The sequence below is a fragment of the Bombina bombina genome, chromosome 1 (assembly GCF_027579735.1).
Source record: "Bombina bombina isolate aBomBom1 chromosome 1, aBomBom1.pri, whole genome shotgun sequence".
NCBI classification, from domain to species: domain Eukaryota; kingdom Metazoa; phylum Chordata; class Amphibia; order Anura; family Bombinatoridae; genus Bombina; species Bombina bombina.
Window position 1 is genome coordinate 1,453,385,205 of NC_069499.1, and position 13,407 is coordinate 1,453,398,611.

Sequence of the window (13,407 nt, forward strand, 5' to 3'; positions counted from 1 at the left end):
GCTCAATATGGATGTTCCAGAATATGACAGGTGTGTATAGATTGTTGTTGTTATGTTTGTAGTTCTCTTCCTGTTTCTCCTGTTTTTGTCACTTTCCCTTCTTTTTGAGGGTGTGGAAAATACTGTTTTTACAAAATAAGCCTTGTTCCGATGTTAACACTATTCCCGGCACAAAGGGGTTAAAGGGACACTAAAGTCAAAATTAAAATTTCAGAATTTAGACAAAAAAAAAAACTTTCCAATGTACTTTTATCAACATGTGAACAGTATTTTTATATGGCCACTTTCTGGGCCACCAGCTGCTACGGAGTATGTATAAGACTGCACAGTATATGCGTTTGTGATTTGCTGATGGCTGTCATAACACAGGTGAGGGGAAAATGTCATTAACTTTAAAATTTGCCAGAAAGAAATCTACTTATTTTAAATTCAAAGTAAGTGCTATTGCATTGTGTTTTTATTTATTTATTTGTCGGATGTGCAATGCTACTGTATTTAATGGTCCTTTAATTGTCATGATGTTGTACTTCTAGCTCATAAACGACTCCAGTTCCAATAAATACAGTAAAGTTCTTCAAAACACAGAAGATAAAAACAGTACATCAGGACCGCCCATTGTGCAGCTTCTGATGTAGTTCTGTTTTCACCTTCTGTTTCTTTCATACAGGTGGTGAGTCCACGATCCATTACTCCTGAGAATTACTACCACTAGGAGGAGGCAAAGATTCTAAAACCCCAGGAACTCTTAAAAAAAACAACAACTCCCACCTCACTGGCAACTCAGTCTTGTCTTGATGAATGGAGATGTGCATTTGATTTTTCAGTGAGAGGGGTTCTCAGACTGAGTTAATGCCCATTTCCCCTCAGAGTACAGCGATTGTTGGAGGGATTTACCTGGAGTATAGGTAGTAGCATTTATTTCACCTATTGGGATTTAGTCACACGCCTTTCTATGGATGTCACAGGGACTTGTCCTTTGCCTCCTCCCTTTGATAAGTACTTTATTGTTTAAAGGGACAGTACACTGTAAAATTGTTTTTCCATTAATGTATTTGCAATGACTTGTTATACCAGCTGCAGAGTATAAAATATTTGAGACATTGCATTTTCGGTTTTATTTGTGTATATGAAGTAGCTGGTTTTGTGCTTTGAAACCACAGCCCTATTACAAGGGGTTGAACTTAAGGTAATATCATATCTCATAATGTTATCACTTTGTGTACACAGACTTGTTTCCTTATCTTATATTTGTCAGGAACACCAAAGTTCAATACATAGAGAAAACAATGGAAAATTATCTTTTTATTACTTAACTATCCTGTATCCCACTGAGAGTGTAACTTCTTCTGCTGGCTGTGTTTACTTAGGCTTGTCAATAGCATATACTCCAGTATCAAAACTTTCAGTATAGGTTGGGAAACCACAAGCTAAATCGGCTATTTCAAATGCCAAAATAGGGGTAAAGGAGATACTTGCAACCAATTTAATACACTCTAGCAGGTAAAAAGTATGTTATATTTGGCACTTTATAAGCCTGTTAGGTTGTTATTATATATACTTATTATATATGTATACGGCCTTGAGCATATATGTTCTTTATTTACTTTAGAGGTAGATGGGGATATGCCGGTTTACTGTTTAAATCCTATTTTTATTCTTATGGTTAAATGTCCTAATATATTTCCTATCCCTGATGTGGTCTCTGAGATTATTCCAGAGATTGGATTTAGCAGGTATTTCTTTTTAATCCTTCTGCAAGGTTTAAGGAAATGTATCCCCTTTCAGCTTCCCAAGTGGATGGGGCTATTTCTACTCTGACTTTTCATACCTCAATTTCCTTTTGGAGTTTGAATCCTTTTTTTTATAGCATGTTAACTTTTTAGATCAGTAGTATATATTACTGATTATGGCTGCTGATTCTTTCTTTTGGTTTGATAATGGTTTTAGGCAGTTTTCTGACAATTCTGATAAAGATTTTTTTAAAACCTTTTTGGCAAATGTGCTTATGCTTTTATTAAGTGTTATGTTAAGCATTTCTTTGGTAGTGCTTTCTAGGGCTTTTTTGGTCTGCTGATTATGGTTTCTAAATCCAGACTTTTTATCTTTCTTTTCAGGGAAAGATATATTCTTTGGCTCGGGTTTGTATTCTATTATCTCTAATGTGATGGTGTCATGACCCATTTGTTTACCTTTTTTCACAATTGGCATTGCGTCATTTCTTTCATAAAATGATGATGGTTCACAGTCTTCCATAACATATGGGATATATTTCCCGCCACTAGGAGGAGGTCAAGAACCCATATCAGACCTTAAAGGGATAGTATAGTCAAAATTAAACTTTCATGATTCAGATAAAGCATGCAATTTTAAGCTACTTTCTAATTTACTCCTATTAACAATGTTTCTTCTTTCTCTTGGTTTCTTCATTTAAATAAGCTGGCATGTATACTTTTTTGGTTCAGAACCTGGGTAGCACTTTCTAATTGGTGTATAAATGTAGCCATCCAATCAGCAAGCGCTGCACAGGTGCTGAGCCAAAAATGGGCTGGCTTCAAAGCTTACTTTCCAGCTTTTTAAAATAAAGAGAACGAAGAAAAATTCATAATAGGAGTAAATTATAAAGTTGTTTAAAATTGCATGCTCTATCCGAATCGTGAAAGTTTAATTTTGACTAGACTATTTCTTTCAAATTCCTCACATCTCTCTTAGTTTTGTTCTAGACCTCGTAGGGGTTGGTTGAGAATAGAGGTGTTTACAGCTACTTGCTCAGACCAATGTGAGACCCAGAGTCCCTGGGAATTATCATTCACAAAGAAGACAGAAGTTCACAGAAGCTGAATGATACAAGGACACGGTTATACCCTTTTATGTGCACAGTATTTCCCTATGGGACTTCAGCCATAACTACCCTCTGATGTCGCAGAGACTTGTCCTTAGCCTCCCCCTGAGAAATATAGGTATTTCCTACTGCAATCCTCTGCAGTACCAAATACTTGCACTTGATGTGCTCTCTACTGGATACTGCTGCATTGACAAGGATTGGTGCTGTGTAAGGTAAGTGACTGTACACGGCTCAGACACAGCCCAGAGGCTATTTGTAGCTATGGGAAAAACATGTTATCCTTAGAACTAATATTTGTAGCTACTCTAACATAGGTACAGCATACCCAGGGGACTTGGCTTGCTCGCCTTATGACACACTTTGCTTATCAGGGACATAGCAGGTAACACCACTGCCCTTCACAGCCCTCTGGCAGCTCTGGGGAAATATTTATTTTTATAAAATAAGTGCCTGGCCCTTTAAGAAAACCGCCGACTATTATGCTTAGTGCACATTATATAATTTTATTATACTCCAATTGGCTTTGAAGGCTTCTCTGAGGTAATGTCTTCTTTCCTATGGTAGCCCTGCCCCCTCAGCTTCCTATTCACTTAGTAGCTGTTACTAGGAAGAAAACGGCTCTGGAAATTATTGGGCCGTAATTTCTAAAGTACTTAACCCTTTGAGTGCTAAGCTGGATTTAATATTTTTCTGATTTTTACTATTTTTAACAAAAAAACAAGTTTTGACTCCCCCCCCCCCCCCCCCCCAGATCCCCAAGACTCATACCATTGGAAAGGTTAGGCGATTACCTTCCCAATGGTGGGTCTTGGGGGTCTGTAGCTGCTCAGATCCCTGAGATACAGGTTTCTAAGCAGCATGCCCCCTTTCCCTATACTTTGTATTGTCAATTTTAAATAAAGTTGCGCGGTGACGTCATTACGCATGACGTCACCGCACGTAATGGGAAGCCTCGGCGATGCCTGTCACTATGCAGGCCTGATCGCCGGGGTAGGAGCGGGTGAGAGCCCCCAGATCACCAAAAATGTAGTTGAGTGCTAGCGACGGCTCTGAGCCGTCGTTGGCACTCAAGGGGTTAATGAATAAGCACTTTCCCTTGTAGGAGCTGCTATGGAGTTACTTGGGCAATAGTCTGGGAGCATGTAATACAGTTTTAATAAAAGTATCAAAGGAGTTAAGCTTAGTGTAGAGTTTTCTGTACCAATGTTATTATATGTGTATCTCTGGTGTCTCTACATACTCTGCCATTACACACTATGGAATAAAATCAATATGTCCCCACCAATATAAATGTTAGCACATTAGAGGAATAATTTACTGATAACCCTACCTGTACATAAATTATATGTGTTTTACAAGCTTGTTCCACTATATCAGGTCAATACAAACTGTAAGCTATTTACCACAAATTGTACTTGCAATTCAGCCACATTATTTTACTTCCTCTAAGGAAATGTGTACTGTTTTATGTTGCTCAGGGCCTACTCACTTTACCGATGAGTATAAGAATAGCTAACCATATTATGGCAGCATATTTTATTAAGTTTTATACTCTTATAAAACTGTCTGCTACACTACATGCTGTATATACATAGAGGGGTAATCACTTATTCCTAAGGGTTCAGATTTGATAGCATCCTCTATGCAAGTGTTTTTGCAAAGACCTTTAAGCAGCTATACACCTCAGTACATTCAAGTGTGATCTACAGTGTATCCAATTTACTATATGTGCAATTATATTTTATACTGAAAATAATGACATATGGTGCCATTATCATTTATTATAACTATCTCCGCTGTTAAAGGGACAGTCTACTTAAAAATGTTTATTGTTTAACCCCTTAAGGACAAGGCCATTTTTCAATTTCTTTCCCTTAAGGACCAGGGCTATTTTTACATTTCTGCTGTGTTTGTGTTTAGCTATAATTTTCCTCTTACTCGTTTACTTTACCCACACATATTATATACCGCTTTTCTCGCCATTAAATGGACTTTCTAAAGATACCATTATTTTCATCATGTCTTATAATTTACTAGAATTTTTATAAAATATGAGGGAAAAAATGGAAAAACACACTTTTTCTAACTTTAACCCCCAAAATCTGTTACACATCTACAACCACGAAAAAACACCCATGCTAAATAGTTTCTAAATTTTGTCCTGAGTTTAGAAATACCCAATGTTTACATGTTCTTTGCTTTTTTTGCAAGTTATAGGGCAATAAGTACAAGTAGCACTTTGCTATTTCAAAACCACTTTTTTTCAATATTAGCGCTAGTTACATTGGGACACTGATATCTTTCAGGAATCCCTGAATATCCCTTGACCTGTATATATTTTTTTTTAGAAGACATCCCAAAGTATTGATCTAGGCCCATTTTGGTATATTTCATGCCACCATTTCACGGCCAAATGAGATCAAATAAAAAAAATTGTTCGCTTTTTCACAATTTTTTTTAAAAAACTTTAGGTTTCTCACTGAAATTATTTGCAAACAACTTGTGCAATTATGGCATAAATGGTTGTAAACGCTTCTCTGGGATCCCCTTTGTTCAGAAATAGCAGACACATATGACTTTGGCGTTGCTTTTTGGTAATTAGAAGGCCGCTAAATGCCACTGCGCACCACACGTGTATTATGTCCAGCAGTGAAGGGGTTAATTAGGGAGCATGTAGGGAGCTTCTAGGGTTAATTTTAGCTTTAATGTAGTAGAAAACCCCAAGTATTGATCTAGGCCCATCTTGGTATATTTCATGCCACCATTTCACCGCCAAAAGCAATCCAAATGAATTTTTTTTTTTAAAAATTTCAAAATTTTAGGTTTCTCACTGAAATTATTTACAAACAACTTGTGCAATTATGGTACAAATTGTTGTAAAAGCTTCTCTGGGATCCCCTTTGTTCAGAAAAAGCAGACATATATGGCTTTGGTGTTGCTTCTTGGTAATTAGTAGGCCTCTAAATGCTGCTGCGCACCACACGTGTATTATGCCCAGCAGTGAAGGGGTTAATTAGGGAGCTTGTAGGGTTAATTTTAGCTTTAGTGAAGTGTAATAGACAACCCAAAGTATTGATCTAGGCCCATTTTGGTATATTTCATGCCACCATTTCCCCGCCAAATGCGTTCAAATAAAAAAAAAAAGTTCACTTTTTCACAAACTTTAGGTTTCTCACTGAAATTATTTACAAACAGCTTGTGCAATTATGGCACAAATGGTTGAAAATGCTTCTCTGGGATCCCCTTTGTTCAGAAATAGCAGACATATATGGCTTTTGTGTTGCTTTTTGGAAATTAGAAGTTTATGTCTAGCAGTGAAGGGGTTAATTGGGTAGCTTGTAGGGAGCTTGCAGGGTTAATTTTAGCTTTAATGTAGAGATCAGCCTCCCACCTGACACATCACACCCCCTGATCCCTCCCAAACACCTCTCTTCCCTCCCCCACCCCACAATTGTCCCCGCCATCTTAAGTACTGGCAGAAAGTCTGCCAGTACTAAAATAAGGTATTTCTTTTAAAAAAATCCCTCCTAAACAGCTCTCTAACCCTCCCCCTCTACCTTATTGGTAGCCATCTTGGGTACTGGCAGCTGTCTGCCAGTACCCAGTTAACTAAAAAAAATGCTTTTTTTAAAATTGTATTCAATATTTCTGTAGTGTAGCCTCCACCTCTCCCAGGTCCCTTAGATGCTTTTTTTGTTTTGTTTTAAATTCTACCCACTTTTAATAAAAACATTTTCTGTAGTGTAGCCATTTCCACCCCGTGCACGCGCCCGCCCCACGATCCAGCCCCCCTCGACGTCATAGGTCACATCGATGGCCTCCCACTGCAGCTCCCACCCACCAACGATACCGGCCATCGATGTCCGGGGCAGAGAGGGCCAAGGGATGATATTGCAGGATGCCTCGATATCGATGCATCACTGCAATAACCGGAAAGTGGCTGGAAGCGATCAAGATCGCTTCCAGCCACTTCAAACCCCTATTGTCGTGCAGGGTACGTCGCTGGTCTTTAAAGACCAGCTTGTGCAAGACGTACCCTGTACAACATGTCGTTAAGGGGTTAAAAAGATAGATAACCCCTTTATTACCCATTACCCAGTTTTGCACAGCCAACATGGCTATATTAATATACTTTTTACCTCTTTGATAACCTTGTATCTAAGCCTCTTCTGACAGCCCTCTTATTACATGGCTATTTATTTATTATCTATTTACTTGCATTTTAGCCTATTTGTGCAGTGTCCTGCACAACACCACAGGAGAGAGCATAATGTTATCTATATGGCCCACATGAATTAGCAGTCTCTTGTGAAAAGCTAATTAAAAAGCATGTGATAAAAGGCTGTCTGTAGTGGCTTAGAAACAGGCAGAAATTTAGAGGTATAAATGTTATAAAGTATATTAATATAACAATGTTGGTTGTGTGACGCTGGGGAATGGGTAGTAAAGGAGTTATCTATATTTTTAAACAATAACAATGCTGGTGTAGACTGTCCCTTTAAAACCTCTTTAGAAGTTGATAAAGCATTGTACTCCTATCATTGCCAGGTGATGTAAACAGATTGTGTGTTTTTTTTTTTTTTTATGTGTGTTGTACATTGTATGCTCTTTGGAATGTTTTTTGCAGTGATGTACTTCATGTATGGTTATGTACACTATTATATGCAAATCTCTAGAAGCTGTTTCTGTTAATTGCATGTGCAACAGGGCACATAATGATTTTACATAGGCAGAACTTATGCAAGACATTATATGTTCTATGCTATTATTGTACACAATACTATAATATATACTTCTCTTGGTGTATACCTTTCATGCATATTACTCTGTATGTAGTTGTGCAGGATTTCTCTGTTTTATTACAATAGTGGAGATCCTTTAGAGATATTATCTATTGGTATCTTTTATACTTTTTGTATGAGTAATTTATATGTATGCACTTACGTTTATCATATTTTCATTAACAATGTACATTGTGTACTCAAAGTTTATGCTTATTCTGGACATGGATTTACACTTATCTACTGTGTATCTGTTGGTCTATATGTAGTGCTTCTCTAGTCAGTAAGCTTGCTGAAGTTCAGACTTTTGTCCAGCCGTTAGTTAGAATTGGGCTAGTTATGAAACCTGTGTCTCCACCCTTGAATTTGTATCTAGTTAAATCAAACTCCTGCCACTAACTTTCTAATATTTTATCCTGGATGTCCTCTTACTACCTTAAGCTAAATTTCTCCCCACATGAACAATGTCTTGGGGTCACCCTTGATCTCTCTTTCACTTTCCACTTCCATTTTTTGGCCAAATCCTGCCGCCTCCACCTTTAAAAATAGCCCGAAATGACAATTTACACTAGGAACAAAACCAATGAGAGACACCCCATAATCATTTTATAGAGACATCCCAATACACTACTTAATATCGAATGAAAAAAATACTAACGCAGTCAGATTTAATTGACAAGGAGTACATGCTCTCGTTCACCACTTTATAACAAAACATAAACACTCCAGAAACATGGTTAGACCACTGACCAACTTTGAACAATTTTGTGTTAGAACTCCCTCAATATCACATACCCTATAATTAATCTATAAAATACTAACATATAATCCCCCAGGCCACGTACCTCTTTTCCTTGAAAAATGGGAAGAACTAGGCATTGTGATACTACCCCAAACCAGTGCATTGATCTTCCAAAATATTACGAAAACATCAACTAATGTCCTTAATTAAGAAGTCAGACGTCTCAGCTGGACTTGTGCAGTATCTTCTCTTTCCTCCTCTCCCTGTACTTTTCCTCCTTTTCTTCCTCTTCTTAATTTCACCTTCCAAACATACCTTTTGTTGTTGCATATTCCACCGTACATGAAGGTCTTATAATGTCTGTTTCATTTCATCAAAAGTTTGAATGTAAAATGTCAACCGATTGTTGAATGTTGTTTACGGAAGCTGTGTTTTCCACTTTGTAACTCAATTTAAGCTAAATAAAAATCGGTGTTTTAAAAAAAAAAAAACACTTCCTCACACAAGACACAACTAAGGACTTTAATCCACTCTGCCTTTACTATTGCAACTCCATTCCCTCCGGCCACCCTAGCTGCCATATATCTCCCTTTCAATCCATACTAAATGCCTCTGCCAGGCTGATCTTCCTTACATGTTGCTCCTCATCTGCTGCACCTCTCTGCCAGTCACTTTACTGGCTCCCTCTAACCTCCCAGAATAAAACACAAAATCCTGACTCTAACTATTAAAGCTCCCAATAACCTTGCTCCACCCTATATGTCTGACCTTGTCTCCAGATACTCTCCTCCCTCCCGTCCCCTTTGCCCTGCTCATGATCTCCTTCTCCCTTTCTTGTTACCTCCTCACATTCATGTCTACAAGACTGGCCCCTATTTTGTGGAACTTTTTGCCTCGCTCCACAAGACTGTCCCCTAGTTTTCAAACTTTCAAGTGTTCCTTAAATGACTCTCTACTGTTCAGGTATGCATATAATATACACTAGCATTTTCTTATCTTAGGTCCTCTCCTCCTTTAGTTATCCCCTTGAACTCCCTTAGCATGTCAGCCTACGAGCATAGCTGCTTTTGTAGATCACTTTCATGAGCAGTAACATATGTCAATCATCAAGAGGGAACAGAAGTCTATTATTTAATTCCAGCTGTTCATATTCCTGGAGGGAACTGGGAAACATTTTTTATCAGTTGTTAATATAGGCATCCAGGAGAGTGGGCTCTTCATCTGGATATCTTTTTATTAGATAGTGGATCTTTGGGGTCTCCGGCGATAGATCTGATCATTTCTCTTATAAGGTGTATCCAGTCCACGGATCATCCATTACTTGTGGGATATTCTCAGTTGCAAGAGGACACCCACAGCAGAGCTGTAATATAGCTCCTCCCCTAACTGTCATAGCCAGTCATTCTCTTGCAACTCTCAACAAGCTAGGATGTTGTAGGAGAGAGTGGTTAAATATAGTTAGTTTATTTTCTTCAATCAAAAGTTTGTTATTTTTAAATAGTACCGGAGTTGTGCTATTTTATCTCAGGCAGTAAATAGAAGAAGAATCTGCCTGAGGTTTCTATGATCTTAGCAGGTTGTAACTAAGATCCATTGCTATTCTCACATATGTCTGAGGGGATTACACAGATGAGGTAACTTCAGCGAGAGAATGGCGTGCAGTTTATTCTGCTATCAGGTATGTGCAGTTATAATTTTTTCTAGAGATGGAAAACACTAGAAAATGCTGCTGATACCGGATTAATGTAAGTTAAGCCTGAATACAGTGATTTAATAACGACTGGTATCATGCTTACTCCCAGGGGTAATACCCTTATGATATTGCAATATAAACGTTTGCTGGCATGTTTAATCGTTTTTATATATGCATTGGTGATAAAACTTTATTGGGGCCTAGTTTTTTCCACATGGCTGGCTTAAATTTTGACTAGAAACAGTTTTACTGAGGCTTTCCACTGCTATAGTATAAAAGTTAAAGTTGGTGCAGTTAAAATTACAAACTGTGACATCCAGCTTCCCTCAGGAGTCCCCTGTATGCTATAGGACATCTCTAAAGGGCTCAAAGGCTTTCCAAAGTCGTTTATTGGGGAAGGTAGGACCACAGCTTGCTGTGGCAGTTGGTTGTGACTGTTAAAAAACGTCTATTTCGTTTTTTTGATCCGTTTTTTGAACTAAGGGGTTAATCATCCTTTTGCAAATGGATGCAATGCTCTGCTAGCCTATTACATACAATGTAAAAATTTCGTTTGATTTACTGCATTTTTTCACTGTTTTTCAAATTCTGACAATTTGTTTCTCTTAAAGGCACAGTACCGTTTTTTTATATTTGCTTAACTTGATTTAAAGTGTTTTCCAAGCTTGCTAGTCTCATTGCTAGTCTGTATAAACGTGTCTGACATAGAAGAAACTCCTTGTTCATTATGTTTAAAAGCCATGGTGGAACCCCCTCTTAGAATGTGTACCAAATGTACTGATTTCATTTTATGCAATAAAGATCATATTCTGTTTTTAAAAAAATTATCACCAGAGGAATCTGACGAGGGGAAAGTTATGCCGACTAACTCTCCCCACGTGTCAGACCCTTTGACTCCCGCCCAAGGGACTCCCGCTCAAATGGCGCCAAGTACATCTAGGGCACCCATAGCGTTTACTTTACAAGACATGGCGGCAGTCATGGATAATACACTGTCAGCGGTATTAGCCAGACTACCTGAACTTAGAGGTTAGCGAGATAGCTCTGGGGTGAGACAAAATGCAGAGCATACTAACGCTTTAAGAACCATGTCTGATACTGCCTCACAATATGCAGAAGCTGAGGAAGGAGAGCTTCAGTCAGTGGGTGATGTTAATGACTCAGGAAAGATACCTGATTCTAATATTTCTACATTTAAATTTAAGCTTGAACACCTCCGCGTGTTACTTAGGGAGGTTTTAGCTGCTCTGAATGACTGTGATACCATTGCAGTGCCAGAGAAATTTTGTAGACTGGATAAATGCTTTGCAGTGCCGGTGTGTACTGATGTTTTTCCAATACCTAAAAGGTTTACAGAAATTATTAATAAGGAATAGGATAGACCAGGTGTGCCGTTCTCTTCCCCTCCTATTTTTAGAAAAATGTTTTCCAATAGACGCCACCACACGGGACTTATGGCAGACAGTCCCTAAGGTGGAGGGAGCAGTTTCTACTCTAGCAAAGCGTACTACTATCCCTGTCGAGGACAGTTGTGCTTTTTTAGAGCCAATGGATAAAAAATTAGAAGGTTACCTTAAGAAAATATTTATTCAACAAGGTTTTATCCTACAACCCATTGCATGCATTGCCCCTGTCACTGCTGCTGCGGCGTACTGGTTTGAGTCTCTGGAAGAGGCTTTACAGGTAGAGACTCCATTGGATGACATACTTGGCAAACTTAGAGCACTTAAGCTAGCCAATTATTTTATTTCTGATGCCATTGTTCATTTGAATAAACTAACGGCTAAGAATTCTGGTTTTGCTATACAGGCGCGCAGAGCGCTATGGCTTAAATCATGGTCAGCTGACGTGACTTTAAAATCTAAGCTACTTAACATTCCCTTCAAGGGGCAGACCCTATTCGGGCCTGGTTTGAAGGTGATTATTGCTGATATCACGGGAGGAAAAGGTTGTGCCCTTCCTCAGGACAGGTCCAAATCTAGGGCCAAACAGTCTAATTTTCGTGCCTTTCGAAACTTCAAGGCAGGTGCGGCATCAACTTCCTCTAATAATAAACAAGAGGGAACTTTTGCTCAATCCAAGACGGTCTGGAGACCAAACCAGACCTGGAAAAAGGTAAGCAGGTCAAAAAGCCTGTTGCTGCCTCTAAGACAGCATGAAGGAACGACCCCCTATCCGGTAACGGATCTAGTAGGGGGCAGACTTTCACTCTTCGCCCAGGCGTGGGCAAGAGATGTTCAGGATCCCTGGGCGTTGGAAATTATATCCCAGGGATATCTTCTGGACTTCAAAGCTTCCCCCCCAAAAGGGAGATTTCACCTTTCACAATTATCTGCAAACCAGATAAAGAGTGAGGCATTCTTACACTGTGTACGTGACCTCCTAGTTATGGGAGTGATCCATCCAGTTCCAAAGGAGGAACAGGAACAGGGTTTTTACTCAAATCTGTTTGTGGTTCCCAAAAAAGAGGGAACCTTCAGACCGATTTTGGATCTAAAGATCTTAAACAAATTCCTCAAAGTTCCGTCGTTCAAGATGGAAACTATTCGTACCATCATACCACTGATCCAGGAGGGTCAATATATGACTACAGTGGATCTAAAGGATGCTTATCTTCACTTTCCGATACACAAAGATCATCATCGGTTTCTCAGGTTTGCCTTTCTGGGCAGGCATTACCAGTTGTAGCTCTTCCCTTTGGATTAGCTACAGCCCCAAGAATCTTTACAAAGGTTCTAGGGTCGCTTTTGGCGGTCCTAAGGCCGCGGGGCATAGCAGTAGCCCCTTATTTAGACGACATCCTAATACAGGCGTCAAACTTCCAAATTGCCAAGTCTCATACGGACGTAGTACTGGCATTTCTGAGGTCGCATGGGTGGAAAGTGAACAAGGAAAAGTGTTCTCTATCCCCACTCACAAGAGTTTCCTTTCTAGGGACTCTGATAGATTCTGTAGAAATGAAAATTTACCTTGACGGAGTCCAGGTTATCAAAGCTTCTAAATTCCTGTCGGGTTCTTCATTCCATTCCGCGCCCTTTGGTGGCTCAGTGTATGGAAGTAATCGGCTTAATGGTAGCGGCAATGGACATCGTGCCGTTTGCACGCTTACATCTCAGACCGCTGCAACTATGCAGGCTCAGTCAGTGGAGCGGGGATTACACAGATTTGGCCCCTCAACTGAATCTGGACCAAGAGACCAGGGATCCTCTTCCCTGGTGGCTATCTCGGGTCCATCTGTCCAAAGGTATGACCTTCGCAGGCCAGATTGGACTATTGTAACAACAAATGCCAGCCTTCTAGGTTGGGGTGCAGTCTGGAACTCCCTGAAGGCTCAGGTATCGTGGACTCA

The 13,407-nt window shown here is 39.3% G+C and overlaps 1 protein-coding gene across 1 annotated transcript in view; it reads left to right on the plus strand.

Annotated features, from left to right (window-relative positions):
• SIRT7 (sirtuin 7) overlaps nt 1-13,407 on the plus strand; it is a 41,743-nt gene that overhangs the window by 24,537 nt on the left and 3,799 nt on the right. Inside the window, exon 9 of the mRNA XM_053705803.1 lies at nt 1-30. This exon is cut by the window's left edge and continues 77 nt beyond it. Within this exon, the coding sequence (XP_053561778.1) occupies nt 1-30 (30 nt within the window). The remainder of the gene's footprint in view (nt 31-13,407) is intronic.